Source organism: Tachypleus tridentatus, chromosome 9 (assembly GCF_004210375.1).
Source record: "Tachypleus tridentatus isolate NWPU-2018 chromosome 9, ASM421037v1, whole genome shotgun sequence".
NCBI lineage: Eukaryota > Metazoa > Arthropoda > Merostomata > Xiphosura > Limulidae > Tachypleus > Tachypleus tridentatus.
In genome coordinates this window covers 140,484,065-140,504,667 of record NC_134833.1, presented here as the reverse complement: position 1 = coordinate 140,504,667, position 20,603 = coordinate 140,484,065, and the positions used below count along the sequence as shown (strand labels likewise).

General features: G+C 30.3%; 1 protein-coding gene across 1 annotated transcript in view; it reads left to right on the top strand.

Moving 5' to 3' along the window:
- LOC143226523 (spectrin beta chain, non-erythrocytic 5-like) overlaps positions 1-20,603 on the top strand; it is a 179,633-nt gene that overhangs the window by 94,742 nt on the left and 64,288 nt on the right. Inside the window, 16 exon segments of the mRNA XM_076457571.1 lie at positions 4,763-4,973; positions 6,248-6,351; positions 7,168-7,254; positions 7,868-7,930; positions 8,382-8,512; positions 9,460-9,519; positions 9,835-9,961; positions 12,775-12,839; positions 12,978-13,059; positions 13,460-13,537; positions 13,921-14,048; positions 14,501-14,660; positions 15,170-15,247; positions 15,899-16,038; positions 18,828-18,951; positions 19,484-19,630. Coding sequence (XP_076313686.1) covers positions 4,763-4,973; positions 6,248-6,351; positions 7,168-7,254; positions 7,868-7,930; positions 8,382-8,512; positions 9,460-9,519; positions 9,835-9,961; positions 12,775-12,839; positions 12,978-13,059; positions 13,460-13,537; positions 13,921-14,048; positions 14,501-14,660; positions 15,170-15,247; positions 15,899-16,038; positions 18,828-18,951; positions 19,484-19,630 — 1,785 coding nt within the window.

Below are 20,603 nucleotides of genomic sequence, written 5' to 3'. Positions count from 1 at the left end.
TGGGTTCCCGTATTCTATTAAAAAACATAGCTTCTTATAAAGATTTCTGTTTTTGTTCGGTGACATAACTAAGTTCACGTGCTCAGTGTTTGCCCCTCCTTCTTCTTTAAATCGGAAGTAAAGACTGAATAATCCATCCATCCAAAAAATTCATTGTATTGAACTAGAGTATGTAGATGACACTTATTTCAATAACTCATAACCAAAGTCTTTGACATGATTTATTAGAGCAACAGTGTGCACTTAATATTTCACAGTATTGCTGGCATTCTTGTCACAAACAGTCCATAAGGTTTGCCGTTCGTTGCGCTGCATGTTGATTTCAAAATTAAAAACTTACGTAATACTGATTAGAGCATTGCGGTGAAACCTCGGGCTCCATTTCTGGCGTAATCTCGAACCCAAATGTTTTCTTTCTGTGATGCCGCGTATTTGTTCCACGATTCCATTCACACTCAAACTTATTTTGACGCTAACTCGAAGACTGTTCTAGATATATTCATTTATGCTACAAGTTAATTAATTTTGGCTAATATACGAATGTTTATAATCAAATATGTGAAGAAGAAAAAAAAAAGACCCTTGCGGTTATTTCTTACTTAACATTACATGTTTTTATCGTAGAATGTTTAATATTTATTTTTATGAATGAGAGAGTTACCCAGATTCTTTTCTATACAAAATTCCTAAAGCATCTTTTGTTTTGTTTTCCGTGTTTGTAAAATACTGACGTTGTCTGCGTAGACCTTGTATGTTGGCCTATAACTTTGTAAACAACAAAATTATTAGTATATCAGTCGATTTCTTATTTGTATAAGACGATCTTAAGATGTACTGAAACGGTAATGTATTCGATAAGAGACGTCATTTCGTAGGATAAAGGCCTAGCATACCTAGTGGGTTAAGGCGTTCGACTCGTAATCTGAGGGTTGCGGGTTCGCATCCCCGTCGCGCCAAACATGCTCGCCCTCCCAGCCGTGGGGGCGTTATAATGTGACGGTCAATCCCACTATTCGTTGGTAAAAGAGAAGCCCAAGAGCTGGCGGTAGGTGGTGATGGCTAGCTGCCTTCCCTCTAGTCTTACACTGCTAAGTTAGGGACGGTAGCATAGATAGCCCTTGAGTAGCTTTGTGCGAAATTAAAAAACAAACAAACAAACAAACATTTATGGGATAAAAGTAAATAAAAACCGAATTTATACATTCAGTAATGTGGGAGGGATTTCGTAAACATGGTCTATCATTAAACCAGTCGTAGTTCACATACGAATTTAAAAGCGTGTATGTTGTTGCTTGGAGACAAATAGCCTTGTAAACTATCAAAAGAAAGTAATTGTATAATAAATTACATTTTAGTTTTTTATTGACATCATCATTAATCGTACTATAGGTAGAGGGTGCTTACAGCATAAAGCAATAACATTTGTTGGATGAAATTAATGTCCTTAAAACTCAGTGCGTGGACCAAATTTGATCTGGTACAGTAGAAACGATGTTTTAGGCCAATAAAGCTTGTAGTTTATTACGATAATGGTTTCTTTTATATATATAGTTAAAAGAAACTTATAGAAATCCAATAATTTTTTTTATTAAAAATAAACATTTTTGTACAGTTGCCTACCAAACCAAAGAAATATTACAGAGATGCCAACCATTACGAGTTTGGTGTATACATTACGACTATACGCTCATACAGACAAATATTACGCTTTGTTGCAACTCCCAAATTATTATATAATATGTAGACCTATACAATAAAGTGATAAATTGTTCCCCCAGGGCTTGAAAGGGGTGAAAAGAAAATTTCTAGTGAGATACAAATAAATTTTGATAATAATTAAAAGACATAGTCCAAATAGCTACTTGCAATAATCATGTTTGTGCTTGAAATAATAAAAAATATTTGTATTTCTGACGTCTATCAATAGTTTGAGTGCGGTGCTTTTCCATACTGGGTACGTGGGGGAATCCATAGTTACGTCATCAGTGCTTGTCAGCCAATCAATGCTCGCGTAGATGGGTATTTCTGGTTTTCTAAGCGGCATAGAAACACTAATGCGATCGTTCAGAAGATGGAAAAAAAGAGGCCTCGTTCACCAGATTGTCTTGTTTCTGGCAAATCTAAAAAGACTAAATCTGTGAAAGGGCTCTGTTTACAATCGTTACGCTCAGTCATTTGAAATAGTTAGCATCTCAGAATATTAGTAAGCCCGACGTGCCAGGTGGTTAGGGCCCTCGACTCGTAATTTGAGGGTCGCGGTTTCGAATTGCCGTCGCACCAAACATTCTCGTCCTTTCAGCTGTGGGTACGTTATAAAGTTTCGGTCAATCTCACTGTTCGTTGGTGAAAGAGTAGTCCAACAGTTGGCAGTGCGATAACAACAACAAACATATATTTATTTCTGAGAGCTTCAAATTTTTTTCTAAATTTCTCTTCATTAATTTTAATTACTAAACCTGAAACTTTGGTTATTTAGTTTAATATCATATACAGAGTTGTAGTTTTGACTGTTCTATTATATAGATGGATAAGTAGACAAACTGGGATTTGCGGGTAGATACAGCAATAGAAAGCAGGTAATTATACGGTAGAAATTCAATTCCGTTATGTGTAATAAAATCAGAAGACATTCTGTAGAATAAAATCGAGTACTTTTTATCTGCACGGTCTTATCACTTAATGTTATTCCAGCAAATAACGACATTAATGGGTTATTTAAGTAGCACAGGTTGTATATTTGAGTAATCAGAAGTGTTAAAAAAAAAAAGGGACAATATAATGTTACCACTCATGTCAGATACATATCATAAACCGAATCAAGCAAAGACCTGCAGTTTTCATTATATCATGTGCGTGTCTTATACATGACAAACGGGGCGTTAGATATGGTTAGTAAAAACTAGGCCGTATTTATTATGTAGACTGGAGAGGAAGACGTTGGATGTTTTCGCTTGCAAGCGGTCGTCCACTGTCACAATAAATGGTCAAGATGCCGTACATCCAAAGCTGGATTAAGGGTGTTATTGGCTCCAGGTTTTTCAACTTAAAGAGCCCCCCTGGAAACAGAACTCCTATGTGTAGTACATTTATAGTCATAGTTTGAGGCCCAGTCAGTGTGAGACTCTGGGCTCCAGCCCGGTAAACTCATGCCTTAATTCTGGGTTGCGTACATCCACAAGTGAAATAACATGAAACTTCATTGAAAGCATATTGGGAAAAAAGAACTTCCTCCTGAATACTTAATTATAGATAATTTTCCCCAAAACTAATGATATTGGCTGCTGAAGACCGTGCGTAGCAGTGCATAGAGTGGAAAAAAACCAATTGGCTTTGAGCGATTAGACCCCCTCATTTCAGGCCATTGTTTCATATGCGTCTGTTGTTTACGTCACTATGAGTCATTTTATGGAATATATGTTGGTTAAATCAATGCCGTGTAACTAAAGAGTAAGCTAGTAACGTGATATTGATTATTAATTTAAGAGAAAGAATCAAATTTAAATAGGCAGACTAAATTTCATAATAATTTCTGAAGGATAAATAGTAACTAGATGTACTTGCGCACGCCCGTCAAGGCCCTCGAAAATGTTCTTTCTTTCTAGTGTAAATAAAACCAAATTTAAGAACAAGTATTTTTATTTCTTGCTTTTGAAATTTCTACGTTATGCTGTGTTGTATCCTACAGAGTGCATAATTCTTCTCGTGATTCATGGCATGTGCACGTTTCACTGATATCGGAGATCCCTGTTGCAGTATTAAGCATCTCTTATGTGATCTCTGTTAGTTGGCAGACACTCTAAGGTAGTGGTGCAAATGCTTAAAACAGTTAACTCCTCCAAGCAGTATTTTGGTTCCGTTCTGAGAAATTAGTTAAAAATTACAAAGATTCTAATATGCTCCTTGAAGGACCCCATCTGCAATTCTAGGGTTAAGAAATAATTAAGAGCTCAGATAAATGTGTCAAAAGAGCATGATAAGGTTTTTATGTACACATATTTAATCTGAGGTTAAGAATCAATAATGATGTGAAATATGTTTTTATTTGAAAGCCAGGTGTTTTTTTTTCTTTTTTACATTATGTTAGCACCTATAGGTTTTGTTTACTCTGACAGTTGTAAAGAATAGATATTAACACAACACCCTTAGTTAATGCTACTTCAGATAAAAATGAATGAACCGTGTGCTACCCAAAAATAAATGATATCATATAATGAAGACCTTCATGTTTCCACATGCGACCAATTAATGATTAGTTGGTATGATTGACATCATATTTCAGTAAAGCAAAAATAATTTTGAAAGATTATTTTACAAGGTGACAGAGCTGTATCAAGGGTAATGTGAGAGATGCAGCAACACAAGGGGAGATAAAGTTTCATTCTTTGAAGGTAACGATTATTTGTTTATTTTAGCACAAAGTCATATTGTGTAATCAGCATTTTGCCTTGTGGGGAATCATACTTTGGATTTTAGTGTTGTAAATCTGTAATCTCACCATTGACCCATCAGGGGATTAAGGGCAGGGATACAATTTTTTTTTCTTGACACAGGGCATGGAGTTTAAATCTGATATAGGGTGCCATTTATAATTGGTATGGCTCTGCAAGGTGGCTGGCTTTAAGCTTAAAAATGGAAAAAAGTACTTTTTAAAATTTTCATACTTAAAATAATTATAGCATAAAAGTTTTTTGTTTCTCCGTATGAATAACTCTAAGTATCATATCATTTTCTTGCCACTTAAAGCTCTATTTATTCCCCCCAGGTGCTGATACTGCTACAAAAAACAAATGCTGACTGGTGGAGTGTTCGGAAACTGGATGGACAAATTGGATTTGTCCCAGCCACCTATGTTAAAGAAATTGAACCCAAAATTGTTCAGAAATCAGTCAAAAAAGAAGTGCCAGAAAAAAAAGTGAAAAAAACAGTAATGAAAAAACAAATTGTGAAAAAACTTGTGGAAAAAAGAGTAGTGAGTGTTTTGTTATTTTAATATGCAAAATAATAATATGACTAGCAGTGATGCTGTCTTTTTTTAGTGTTGAGTGCCTGTTAAAAAACAACATGAGCAAAAAATTCAACAAATACATTTTATTAGAAGATGTTTCATTAAATATCTTTCAATTTTTTGAGATAATAATGTAAATTTAAATCACGTATTACTTTAATGTGATATTTTGATTTAGCAAGAAAAGTGTAAAATGGACAAATACAAATCACAATTTTTAAGGGTCATGTATGATTTCTTAAACTATTGTTATGTAATTAGTTTAAAAAATTAAACAGTATTTAACTTGTAGTTAACTTAGTAAAATATATCAGTGCAGGAATCTACGATAAGAGATTTTTGACATGCATAATGCAACTGATAATTATAAGTTAACAAAAGTTTCGTGGTATTTAAGCTAGCTAACCAAAAAGTGGTAAATTCAGTTCATACTTGAATTAACTTATAAATTTGGTGAAGATTATCTTTTGATAGATAAATAAGCTTACATATTTAACTGGCTAATAACTGGTGTATCAAGCTTACACTTTAACCTCCTTACATGAGTGGGGTCAAAGCACATTTGCTGTGATCTTTTTTACATAATGCCATGCAGTATGGTATTATGTATTTGATGTCAGAACTATTAACTATTTATCTTACCATAATTTCTTACATAATAAAATGTTGTGGTCATTGAGAAAAGATACCAGGTACAATATAAAAGGATACTGAAAAACTGTAGATATACATTTCAATAGTTTAGAGGTTATTCAAACTGTACAATGGACAAAGGTATTTCATTCTTCATATGAATATCATTTTGCACACTATGTTTTAAGAGTATGAGTCAGACTGATATTGTCATTTGAAAGACATTTATGGAGAATGGATACTTTTGTAACACATCTGACATTTTGTGTGCAACAGATTTAGACATTTTGCTAAAATCATCCCACATTTCATGTAGGTGTGTGTATTAAACTAAGGAATTAGTGAAATCCCTTCTTCAATATGAAGTCGGTTCTAGTGGACTGACTATATGGATATTTAGTTAACGGGCTAGTCTAATTACATTTGTTACTGCTTGATCTGATGGGGGAAATGCCAAAGTCAAATAATAATAAGTATTTTTTCATCTGTGGGTATCTACTACTGAACAAATCTCTTTTTTTGTTTTCATTTTTCTTTGCTTCTTCACTGTTATCATAAAGTAATTTGTATTTTTTTATGTGGATAGAATAACTTTCATTTTAATCTTAGAAATTACCCCAGCAAAGTCTTCAAGTAAGAAGGAAGGACAGAGAGTTGAAGAACGACAGAACTTAATCAATACCAAATTTCAAGAACTTGTGGAACTGGCAGAGGTCTGGCATTGTTTGTTGATAAGTAGTTAAACCTAGAATGAGAACAGAAAAGTATGTAACTGCATAGCTGTTTAACATATTTTACATCTACACATATCAACAGATCCTTTCTATCAACTGATAGGTTCATATATAATTTTTTTTTATTTAAGCAAAAAACTTGACATAGTTTGTACTTTGATGCAAGTCTAAAAGCTGCATCTATAATCCAACAATAATTTTGGTTTTGTTTTTCCATTGAGTGTAAATTGGTTGGCCTTGAGATATTTGCATATTTTAGGGGAGAATCAGTGTGAGATATTGTAAAACTATTTGCTTATGACAAAACCTAGAACTTTAATATATTCATGATGCTCACAGTTGTTTTTCTCTTTGGTGATATAGGAGTCAAGATACTCAATGTCAATGTTTAAGTCTGTTTAAAAGGGAACTTGTCAGGCTTATATTTTGTATCATAGTAGTATCAGCATAGAATTCATTACAGAATATTGATTCAATATCATTTGCTTGCCTTGAATACTGAATCATGAAATTGGTTTGTGATGATTCTTCTATGAAGGTAGTTGAGATTTAATTCTCTAGATTGATACATTGGATTTAGACACTTAGTGCTGTTTTATGAGAGGGAAAAATGAGTCACTTTAAGGCAGTAGCCATAAAAGATTATTTAACACTGCATAGCAAAAACGAGCATTCAGGGTTTTATGAAATGTTGGAAAGAGTCAGCATGATAATGTTTGTGGGAAGTTTCCCAAGCCAGAAGAACAAAATGTTTATGAAAGAGACAATTTCAATATGGTTTTGTTTTCTTTCCAGGCCAGACACCACTTCTTGGAAGATGCTATTCAGCTTTTCAGATTTTATCGGGAATGTGATGACTTTGAGAATTGGATGAAAGATAAGGTACACTTATTGCACCCTTAAACATGTGTTTTGTTCTTTCATTTTCTATGTCCCATCCTTATTTTGAGTTTAACTTCTGGGTTTTCTTGCACTTCTGTCCTTCTTTCTTTCACTGCCCTTCTGAATTCTTTTACATTCTTTTCAATTGTGTCAGCATTACAAGGAGTGAAATAAGAATTATGAAGTTCTGTAATATATACTCAGAAGATTAATGTGTTGTTCTATAATTGTAGAAAATCTGGGTATTTTAAATTTTTGTAAAAAAATCTCTATTTTAAGGCTAAAATACAGCCTTAAATTGATTTTGGCTTTATCAGTTAGGTAACACTGACAGTGTTAAACATAAAATTTATGTTTATTCTTGTAATTTTTCAGAATGAATTTGTGCATTATGTGTAATAATGTTATAACTATTCTTATTCTAAAAAATAACATGTCTGTATATACAAACACATAAAATAATCCATTTAATGTTATATATGTGTGTGTGGTGTGTTAAATTCTTTTCTTTTTTTTAATTAAAGGTGACTATATAGTGAATTAAAATGGACTCAAAATACCATAGATAGTGTTATTTTAGTGTTTTAAAGATAAAACTTTATCTGAAATTTAGGAACAACTGCTGACAACAAGTAATCCAAAAGATAGTGTTGAAGTGCAGAAAAAGATGTTTGAGGTCAGTGGACTTATGTTTAAAAGTGTTTTTGATAAAAACCTTTTAAGGAAAGTTGTCATTTGTCTCTAATAGAAGGTATTAATGCTTACCTAATTTCTAAAAGAAAATTTGTGTGAGAAAAAATATTAAAGTTAAATTAATAAGTAACTCAGAAGGATAAAATCTGTTATATTAACCTTCCACTAGTTGTGTTTTTGTAGTTGTAATCAAAACATTTCTATTTGTAAGAGCACTAGTTTTCACTAATTCAGATCTCATTGATTATAGTGCTTGTCTTATCATAAACAAAGTACAATGAAAATGGAGCAAATTTAATATTGTGATGTATATTAAACAATATTAAAGATTTAAAAAGCTAAATGACTTAAAATAGACATAATTAGAAATAGCTCTTTAACTGGACAGTGAAATGTACAGTGTATTAAAACATTAAGTTTGTTATTTGCTTTAGAACATTTTAACAAACTTGTCAGCCAGCAGTCGTCGTGTTGAAGAAATTGACTCCATGGTGGATAAGTTTATCCAAGATAAACACAGCAAATTAAGCGATATCAGAACCAGACAAAAACAAATACATGATAGGTATTGTACAGTGATCTTATGTGTGTAAAAAGTGTTTTCTGGTTATATTAACATTTTATTTCTACTTTTTGTATTTTTACAAATAAGTACACTTCCCAACTGTAACAATGTGTAGCTGAGTAGATATAGAAATACTGCATATGCTCCCACAAGTGTTTTTAATTTGAGATCACTTGGTAGAGAAGGGTAGTTCTTAGAATTCTAAAGTCGAATTTGATAGTCTTGTTCTCAAAAGTGAAAGTTTTATTCACAAGTTAATATATTTAAAATTTAAATTATAATAAGGGGTTTTACTATACACGCTAGAGCACCCACAATAAATTTGGTGTTGTAATTTAATGATTACATAAACTATACAGTTATATAGTAATCATTAAATATATATTTCACCAGTATATATAGTATCAGAAATTCATCTATATTTGTACATTTGGTTTGAATAAAGGAAGTTACTGCCAGCAAGTATCATTATTTGTTGGCCTTTTGTAATATAGCAGTTTAAAGCTTTAGTTTTTGCAGGACTTCACTTTCACGTTTGTAGGCATTTATACAAAAATTATAAAAATATAAATATATAAAAATGATAAAGAATATCATGTTTACATTTTTATAGTTTTCAGTTTGTTTCAAGAAATTGTAGATTTTTTATGATGTTGAAAAGTGCAGTTAAAGGTTTTATTTTGTGGAAATCTTGGATATTTACTGGTGCTGTTAATTCAAAGTAACTACTTTGTTTTAAACTTTTTTAGTCATGTATATCAACAGAGAGTAAGTGATAAAAGCATTTGAAGTTTTAAGTGAATACTGAGTTTTTTGCTTTTTTACTTTTCTGGCAAGGATAATAAAGAATACATTTCAATGAAATCACATCTTTGTTACCAGATGGTACATAATATTAACTTGAATAATGGTAGACTAGGCTAATAATTTGATTCTTCTTTTTCAAGGTGGAATAGATTGAATAGGCTAAAAACAGAAAAAGAACGAAGCTTGGAAGGCGCTACGAGGTAAGTTGCATATTAAAATAGTAGTTAATGTTTTATCATGGAATTATGATTGTGCATTATGTTTAATTTTAGATAGATGTACACGTATGACATTTTTATCTCATACATTTTTAATAGTTTTTTTGTAACATTTACAATGAAAATACTGTGAGATCAAGACTTATTTGTAAAGTCTGTGGAATTCTTATTTTTATGATCAAGCCTGTGATGAATAAGTGATGCACTTGAAGCAATGTGAATTTTAAATGCATACATTTTCTAATAACCAAAAGATTGAAAGTGATCAAAGATACAGTTTTTATTACTCTAATTCAGTGTAGAACTGTTTAATCGAACCTGTGATGAGGCTCGTGATTGGATGGCAGAGAAATTAGATAAGATGGATTCAGACGAAATTGGTGTGGATATGAAAACAATCCAGTCACTTCAACGAAAACATCAGGTATATGTGTATTCAGTCAGATGCTTTTTCTAGCTTTGAAAAAAAACAAACCCAAGAAACGTACAAACACACTGATCAGTTTACAATATCATAGGTGGATGTATGGTGAAACATTATTAAAAAAGTCAGTAGAGCTTGAAATATTCAATGTTATAAGAAGTATTTCAGAATTTGTGTAGTAAAACAGTTTGTGTCAACAATGCTGGAACAGTTGTACATGCATAAGTTAAAGGTTAATTATGGTTTTTTATGGGTTTTCAAAATTTGAAGAAAAACTTGAGATTGGTTATTAAGAAAATTTCTCTATTACGAATATCATGGGTAAACAATACTGAACAAGTCAAAATTCATTTACAAATAACAGAAAAATGACAATATTTTGCTGCCCAGATATCAAAGAAAAAATCAATCATTAAGAGGAATAAACTTAACAGAATGAGTCTGGTAGCTGGTAGGTCCTTATGTGTTGTTTATTAATTCTCTGCATCTATTCTCCACACTGTTGAAGCAGAACTATCTACTTCTAGATGAGAACAGCTCTGAGCTACTGGACAGCTTTCTCACCACATACACACTGATTTAATAGGTCAGTTCAGTACCTTTCTTCCTTCATCCTTTAACATTGCTACTTGATCCTGTAAGTGTGAGGATGGCAGTGTTAGTCTGCCAATACATTAACCCATCTCTAACAGCACCAGCACAAGGGGTAATCAGGGGTAGCAGGATATTATCCACATAACATCTTGTTGTCTGGGATCCTACATCTACCACATAGACATTGGTATGTACCTCCATCATACAGATGCCACCTCAGTCCATGATTGAGCCAACCCTTAAAAACATCATGGTGAACAGTGTTATAGGCCATGTCTCCACACCCTAACATTTTCATCACTTGAAGACACAGAATTCATTCTCCTCTGGGAACAGGATGGGGCTCATTGCTGAAGGGTTGAGGTGACATATTTCTGGGCAAATTCCACTTGAGTTGTTTGGTGTTTTGGAGTTAGTAAAAGGTCTCTGTCATCTAGGACCTGTATCCAGCCTCATGGAGTATGCTCCTAATTGTTGAGTGTGATATGCAGACTCCAGTGGCTTGAAGCTGGTTCTTGAGGCTCCTAGTGTTACTTTTCTAAGGTTTTCTACTTTACTTGTAGCTCTTGTGCAATCATTTTTCTGGTGTATTCTCTTGTGGTCTGGTATTTTTGCCACAATCTATTGAAACAAAGCATGACAACCCCATGACTTGTGCCACCTCATTCTGAAGCAGTATGACAGCTTTGCAAACTTCAGTTTTAGTTAATTCATTTCTAATGGCTTGCAAAACACTTTGTAGATGTAACTATCAACAAAAAAAATCCATAAATATAGTATAATTTCAATAGTGAACATTTTTTCTAATCAGTCAAAACCAGCCTTTTTCTTTGTAGAATTTAGGTAGTTTCTCAAAAAGATCTATAACAAATGAAAGTGTTGTTGCATATTCTTGTAAACTCCAGATACAATTAGTGTGCTCCAATACAATAAACAATTTGAACAAAATTGATGACCTACAAATATACAATTTTAAGCAAACCCCATTATCCTTTAATTTTTGAACATAGTGTAGGTTTAGTAGTAACAAATGTTATTTTTCTATTCAATATTAAAACTCTTCAGATTTCTATTAATAATTTACATAATTTTTATGTAATTTATTAATAAAACCTTTCATACATTATTATTTGAATCATACTTCCTATTGCTACAAGTTTTACATTTAGGTGATTTTCTTTGTTTTGTGTAAGTTTTTTGTTTAAATATATCTGAGAAAAATGTATCATAAACATATCTTATAGTCTAAAGCAGCTGTAAAATAGTTAGTTAATAAATGTAATAAAGTATTACATTAACTCTTTCAGCATGGAGTTGGTCCTAGGGGCAAATTTATTAACTATTTTATGCTTGTTATAGTTTTCATGCTGTAACTTTTAAATTATTAAGCACATGAATAATTCAGTTTCACTGAGAAAGCCACTTGAGGAATATTCTGAGCTTTTGATTGGTTATTTACACATCATAAACAAGTAAGTGTATGTAAGCATGTTTTTTTTTTTAAATGGAAAGAGATGGTTTGAACCACATGTTTGATTCAGTAAATGTAGCAATATTTCTGCAAATAGAAAAGATGGGAGGTTGTTATTTGGTATTTTGGCTTATTAGTATTGGTAATTTGAGTTCCTAATTTGTATGAAACTATAGACTTTGTATTTGGACATCACAAATATATAATTTGAACTAATGCTACATTCAGCATATCGTGTGATATGCAAAAATCGATATTTAGATGTGTTCTTTTAATATTTGCTTTTAAATTAAAAAAAAATTAAATAATGTATAATACTAAAACTTGCATTATAATCTACAATTTGATACCAAACTTATTGACACAAATTCATGAAATTATAGCTGAATAAAATTTTGAATGCAAGTCAACAAACACAATGACATGGCTTTTGACCTATGACCCATGTGGATTGGGTTAATGCTAGTAATATATTTTAAATCTTTGTTTATATAACTAAGCCTGCTTAATGAGCTTGGTGTTGAATGGGAAGTCTCATTTGCTGTTTTGGTTTTTTTGCAGAAGGAGAGATTTGTTGTAATTATATTCTGCACTCTTATAAAAAATCCCAGAGTGGCAAGTTGAGAATGAGAATCTTTAAAATAGTTGTAGTTATTCTGCAATTTTGTTTTGTCAGGTTTGTTACCTTAATAAGGATAAGTCATTACCAACTTTATTATTACACATCAACACTTTTTATTTATTGTAGAATCTAGAAAGGGAACTTGCACCTGTGGAAGAAAAGTACAATCGTGTTAACCGTCTTGCAGAGTCGTAAGTATACTAACCTAAAGCTTTAGTCTGATTTACATAACTTTATTTATAGTTTACAGTGCATTGAGTAATCTAATTTGAAACTCGTTTTGTTGGATTGCTTTAAAACTTGCATTTTAATGTAATTTTTTTTGTTAGTGTGAAAACTTCATACCCTGCTGAGAGAGCTAATGTTTCCTTGAGACAGGTAGAGCTGAAAGACATGTGGGATCGAGTTAAGGTGCAATCACATTTTTATTTACCTTATTTACTTATATTTTTGTTTACTTGTAATGAATGCAATAAAACACGTAATGAATTACATTAGTTAATCTGTAATCTAGTGTACTATTTCTGTAATTGTTTCTAAAAGAAGTATTTAAAGGTATAGCTTAATGTTAAGTTTTGTTTTTACTACATATTTGTTAAAAGATTCAGTATGACCATGAGTTCTTGCTTGTAATGGTCATATTGTTGCATTATTCTCAGGTTGGGAAGAGGCTACAGTGTGACTCAGTTTGTTTGTTATTCCTCACCATTAATTCACATAGAGACATATTGTTTTTAAATGTAATCTTGAATATATACAAAAAATAAATTTTCAGAAAATTTTAATGAATGTGAAGTAAACTTTATTTTAGGCTAAAGCAGCAGAACGTAAAGCAAGACTGCATGATTCGATGGGTCGGCAGGTTTTTAACAATAGTGCCAAAAATTTGGTAAGTATAAGTGGGAAAAATAATCTGTAGCTTTGATTGTATTATATATAATTTCAATAATTTTTTGTATATTTTAGCAATTCATGTTTCTGTAGTTTTTGTTTTGATTGAAATTTAATTGTATATGGCTCAGTGGAAGCTTTTAGAGTGACTTAAACATGTCACTGATATTTTCATGCATGCTCTGTTAGAATTATAATTTTAAAACAGCCATAAAAGCCAAATACAGAAACGAAAAGACATTTTGCTTTCTTTATTTTACTTATTAATGTAGCTTGGCTTTCATTTTATTTGATATGAATATATAAATCTACCAGTTTGCATTAAAACGTCGAGGACTAATAGTTTTCAACTAACACTCTCATTTTCTTATTTTATCACAGTTAGCCTGGATTGGGGAGGTCAAACAGGCCCTTAACAGTGGTGAAGCAGCACGAGATGTAGAAACGGCTGAAAACTTGATTAAGAACCATGAAGATCTATATACTGAGATTATAGCCTATGAAGATGAGTAAGTCATTTCTTGACACACAGATAAGTCTTAATCAGTAGTTTCTTAATTAAGTTGTTAAGGTACTTAACAATTTTGTTTTCTAATTAAATGGCTAAAGTACTTAAATTTAATGATTTTTATTTTCTAATTAAATAGTTGGTATATTGAAGCAGAAATCATTATTTTAAAACTCAATTTAGAACAAGATCTTGTTCAAGTAATATCTTTGTAGTCAAATATTTGTATTACTGAGGAAAGATAAATGACATGTTTGTATTAACATGAATCATTCTCTTTCAAAGGTAATTGAATAATGTTAATGTTTTTTCATATTAATTTCAGTACATACATACTACTGTATATATAGTATCATGTTTTACTTGTGTTCATGGTAGGAATAGAAATGAAGTACTAGAATTTTTATGATATTATAAAACAAACATTATACTTACACAGTTACATTTTAACAGGTTTCAGGATGTACATGATTTGGGAAAAAATATATTAAAAAAGAGCCCTGATTCATCTGACATTCAACAAACCATATCACAGTTACAAGAAGAACGGGAAGCAATTCATCGAGGCTGGGAAGAAAAGAAGGATTGGTTAGAGCAGTGTTTAGACCTGCAGGTATTGAATGTCTTTCATTTTATATTGTTGTGTTTTAATTTTGTTTTTGTTATACTGTGGTATTTGTTTTTTAATTAAGTACAAACTACTTATAATTGGAGTAATTATAAAATTAAGGTAAATGTAAATTTATATTTAAATATTTTCCCCATTTACAGTGAAGTATGTTTTGAAGTATTTTATATTTCCAGTATTGAAAAGGAAACAAAGATATGATAAACTGTAAATATTAAAAAAACACAGATAGCATTTGGCATTATATATATATATAAAGAAAGAAGATTAAAAAAAATGAGATACAAAGTGTCATAAATAATTTTGTGGGTAAAAAAAATTATAAACAATGTATTCTTTGGTTACAAATATTTTGGTTGACACAAAAGAGAAGATAAAAAAAAAGGTTTTTTTTAACTTCATTACATAGTTATGTACCTATATATATTTGTATGCATATTATTTAAACATTGAACATGAATTGTAGTCAAGTTTGCACTTTATTTATGTTTCAGATGTTCAACAGAGAAGCTGACCAAATTGACAGCATCACAAACAGTCACAATAATTTCCTGGCCTATGAAAACTTAGGAGTATGCAGAATGTTTTCTTTATTTCATAATTTCTATATAAATACTACTAATATTTACCTGGAAATGCCTAAAGTATTTTCATTATATTTTAAATACAGATATTTTATTTTGAACATTTCATAAACTTAAGTTGCATGTACTAATTTAAGTTAAATACAAAATTTGGAATTTTAATTATTTTAGTCACAAGTATTTTGTTTATTTTTGTAAATAAACTTTGTATTTAACTTTGTACTTGCATATTCTACCCATGTAAAGAAAAATAAAGATTTATTTTGGTATTTTATTCTAATTTTACATGACATGCATTCTTGGATAGGTAAGCATTTTTTTTTCCCTGCAGAAACACTGTTAAACTGATGAATTTTTACTTGTCAAAAATTATTTTAAAACTGTAAGTTTCTCATTTGAATAAGTTTCATAACTAATCCTTAATTTACTGATTGTTTGCATGTCTCTAGCAAACAATGTGTTTTAACATTGGCGTATTCTGTAATTTGTAAGATAAGTCTAACAAGAAAGAGACCAAAGTGCTACTGAAATTCTAGTTTTCCATACTATAATAAATATATTATCAATACTAATATACTAGAGAAAACAGATACATAAGATAGTTAGTTGCATCATGTAACATTAATAATTTATTTCTAGACAACACTGGATGATGTAGAATCTCTTGTGAAGAGACATGAAAACTTCCTTGCTAAATTGCAAGCTCAGGAAGATCGATTAGACAAATTTAGTATAATGGCTGACAAGTTGATTGAAGCTAGACATCAAGAAAGCAAGTTGTAGGTATCCTAACAACCTGTGGTGCATTGTTCATTTCTTGTTTTATTTAAGACAGATTATGTTTCTATTGAAAAAATAAACTAACTCTTTTAGCAAAATAGCTGAAGAAAGAAAGTTTTACAAAATAGGATATTTAATTATTTTATTATAATTGTTTCTTATGTCTTTTGGAATTTAAAGTTGTATTAATAATGGATTTTTTTAGTACATTGGCTTTTCATTTATATTATTATTTAACACTGGATTAATAATTATTTGTAGTTATTACCTCAACTTCTCGTTTTTGTTTCCAAATTATTCTTTTGGATCAGTAGTTTAGTATGCAGCCTTTTATTTCTGTAGTTTTTAGTATTGTGTATGAAGAAGATTTATTTTATTACAAGTAATTAACTCTTCCTACATGAACTCTGTTAATTTGACTGACCATGTGACTTTGTTGTACTTGTATAGACTCTTCACATATTTGATACTACCAGCTTTGATATAGTGTGTATATCTTTATGAAATATGACATTACTTTGGTAAACGTTATAAATCTTTACCACAAAAAAAATTTTTAGTGAAGCATTTTTAAGAAACTGACAAAAGATTTATTTGTCCTTCAGTATATTGAGTATTTGTTTTGATTAATTTGTGCAAGGTGATTTTTATGTCACAATTAAAAATAACTTGTCTTTAACTCAAAAACTCAAATTTAATTTTTGTAGTTTCTAAAACCTCATAAAATACTTTCCAAATCTTTGTTTTCAGTAAAACTTTATATTTTATCATTTATTTTCACTACCATAACTTTATAGAAGTTCAGTCAGTTTGACTGACCTAGTAACCACCAAAAGAAAAAGTTAACTTAAATTGCTCTTCTTTCCTTTCTAAACTGACTTTAGTGTGAAATTGCATTCATTTATCCTAAATAGCTTTCAACTCATAACAGTGTATATCTATTTATAATTAAGTTTTATTTTTTATTGTAATTGAACTGTGTCTAACTAATATTCATACCATTATATCACTATATGCATTATATTTTAAATCACTTGGAGAACATACAGCTCGCATTACCATATCAAATTACATTCTGAGCTGCTTGCATGTGCACCTTGTGAAATATTTTTATTATTTATTTTACCCAATCTAATCTTAGCTAAGCTAAAGTGATTCATATTTTTATATTTTAGTTACTTTTATAATAATAAATAAAGAGTAAATGTAAAAAACCAAAAAACAAATGAAAAATAAAGTATTTATTTGAGTATTGTTTTTACTCTTGACTTTTGGTGACAGTTAACCCTACTTTTTTAAGCTAATAATGGTAGAACGTTAAATAATTTTTATTTAACTAAATAATACACAAAAGAACAGAGTCCAAATAACATTCAAAAAGCACAAATTTTCTGGCTTTTTAACTATGTGACAAGAACCATTACTAATGGATCCTGGCTGCTGTTGTGGTTCCCATGGGATTCAAATTAGAAGCGAAATTTATTATTCTGTGTTTAGAAAAAAATGTTACACAATATATCATTTGATAGGTGAACTTGTTATTGGTTATAAGTAATATATATTTAAAGATAAGAGAGAACTATTAATAAATCCTGAAAGAATGGATGTCATAGGTGAATGTGGCTGGAGGGGTCTGATCTTTCTATTTGATGCTCTGTAACAAACAACTGAAGGCTATAAAAACAGTTATGGTTTGCTGAGCAACGATGATTTTTAGAGTGAGCAATTATTTTAATTTCAGAGTTTCTGGGGGGGAGAATAAAATAGAGTTGAAAAGATACTTAAAGAAAATGTGTCACGCTAGGGGAAATTCAGGATTTTTAAAAATATTTTCTTGTAGAATTAAGAACCTAAAACTTGTATATTATTAAAGTATGGATTTTTAGCTAAGGTTTTATGCTATACTAATTGGTATAACATAAACAAAAACTTTGAATGTAAGACACTAAAACCTTGTGTTATGCACAGTAAAGGATACCTAGGGAAAGAGGGTTAATGATTTGTTTTTAAATAGTCAAAAGTATCTAAGGAGAATATAATAAATATTAATACAAATCCTGTGACCATTACTGAAACGTGTATGGACGTTAAAGGTTACCTGTACTTATTTTTAAAAAGATCAGGTAGCAAAGAAAACTGAAACTGGGTTTTTAACTTGTTTGTTTTTTATTTAATAGGAATTAAAAATGTGTGTCAGATGTAAGAGTGAAAGCAGTCTATCAGATGAAAATTAATCATTAACACATGCAGTGTTAGTCACTTGGATTACATGTGTGTAGAAATTATTGTATTTTTTATTTATACCTAGACTACTTTGGATGGTACTGATTACACACTTTTAGAACTGTGTTTAAAGTTGAATAATTGTGTATTGTTAATTACACCACCCACAACATTTGGGTTTTGGACAATAATTTTGTAATTATTCTTACATTTTTAAATCTTCAGAACATGCTTAGTTAACCAACAGCTTAGACCTTCTGGTCATGATATTTTTTGTAGATATTTTCTATGAAAATGATTACAAAGATATTAAATCATACAAAATGATGTAAAAATATGAAGTTTCCTACAAGTGTCATCTAGTCAAGAATTTACCCTCACAAAACAAATTTTCTTATTTTGTTTTTTACAGCACTCGATTAATGTTTCAGGTTGATTGTTTGTCAATCTGTATAGTAAAAAGAAATAATTTGCTTTTTAATTACATTGATGCCTATAAATCTCACTGATCTTACATGCAATTGAATAAAATGATGTATATATAAGTAATATTTAAATCTTCTAGTATTGACCAACGAAGACATCAGGTTTTTGCAAGACGTGAAGCAGTGAAGGAAAGGGCTGAGAAAAGAAGAGAAATGCTGGAAGAGTCGAAAACATTCCAACAGTTTAAAGCAGAGGCAGAAGAGGTTTGTAGGGATGATTTGATTAATTCTAAGATTATCTTCAGTGGAAAATGATTTCCATCTTTTAAGTCATTTGAATTATCTTGGCAGGGAAAAAAAAATTGACTTACAGAGTTTTAATTCTATGGAAGTAAGAATTAAGTGCAATTTGGATTTAGGAATAACCTACTAACATTATAAAAGTTAATCCATCATGATTTTAACTTTTAATTTTGGTCTTCATTTCAAACTTTAGTAAAACAAATGGATGCATCCAGTTTTACCTCTGGAGGAACGTTCTTATTCTCATAAGGCCAAATTTTTGACTAGAACAAGTAATTGTAAATTGTGACTAAAACTACTTGATGAAGATAAATTTTATAGTTTTTAGTTATCTTTTAATATTTTTTGAACGTGAAACTTCAAGAAGGGTGTCATTATTATATTTAAGCATTCAATTCAGGTTTTGTTTGTACTAATAAGACTTAGACTTGTTTGGTTTTGGTACATTTGAACTGCTAGTTATTTATGTGTCATTAGGTTTTTGCCTTTAAAGCTTTCAGAATGGATTCAGGACAAGATTAAAATTGCAATGGATGAGTCGTATCGGGATCTAAGCAATTTGGAGAGAAAGCTCAAGAAGCATGAGGCTTTTGAAGCTGAGATCAGTGCTAATGAACCTTGGCTGGAAACTGTCCATAAGGTACAAAATACAGTGTATAGAATATTTACCTATCTTTTAACTCAAAGGGTCAAAGTGAGTATTTTATGACGTTTTACAGAGGTACCTTTAAAAGTTAATTAAATCAATTTCTTATCAATGTATTTCAATTAACTTAACATCAAATTGCAGTTAATAATTCGGTTTTGTTTTTCTAAAATATAAAACCTTAATTTGAAAAAGAAAAATTAAAAAAAATCCAAGTCTTTGCCTCTTAGTATCATGTGACTTTTTTGCTCAGAATTCTTCCTTTTAGATTTTATAACTTACAAAATATATTGCTATTGTAGTATTTAATCAATTATAAACACAAATAAAATTACAAGCACAAATATAAATTATCAACATACTACCTTCTCAGTTTACTAACAAATTAACTCTAAGTTTATGGCAGTGTATTTGTAGCCTCTTACATAATGTACAAAACAACATGAGTGTAAACAAAAAAATACTTATAGGTTTCAAATTTCATTTGTGTAATCCCTAAGGTAAATATTAAACTGTCTTTTTATTTTAAGTTAAATGTTTAAACATATTTTCTTCACCTTCTCTGTGGTGTTACTAACTGTAGCTATTATTGTCATATATCATTGTCAGCATAGTCTATAGTATATTACAATGAAATGTTTAAAATTAAGAGTTATGAAAAATGTACATGTTTTTTAATACTTGGTGAAATAATCATAAACAATCTTTTTTGCATGCCTTTACGTTTTCATGTGTAATTTATTTTAATAATGTATTATCCTTTTGTGTCCTTTAGCACTGTTATTTATTGCAATACACATCAATGGGCATCCCCAACCAATATTAACATATAGTAGAATATGGTGGTGTTCACGTATTACACTGTTCTTTGTGAACCGAGCAGGCATTGGCTTATATAAAAAAAAGTTGTTAATCATTTTGAATAGTTATCTTAAAACACAAATAAAATATAATTAAAATAAAATAC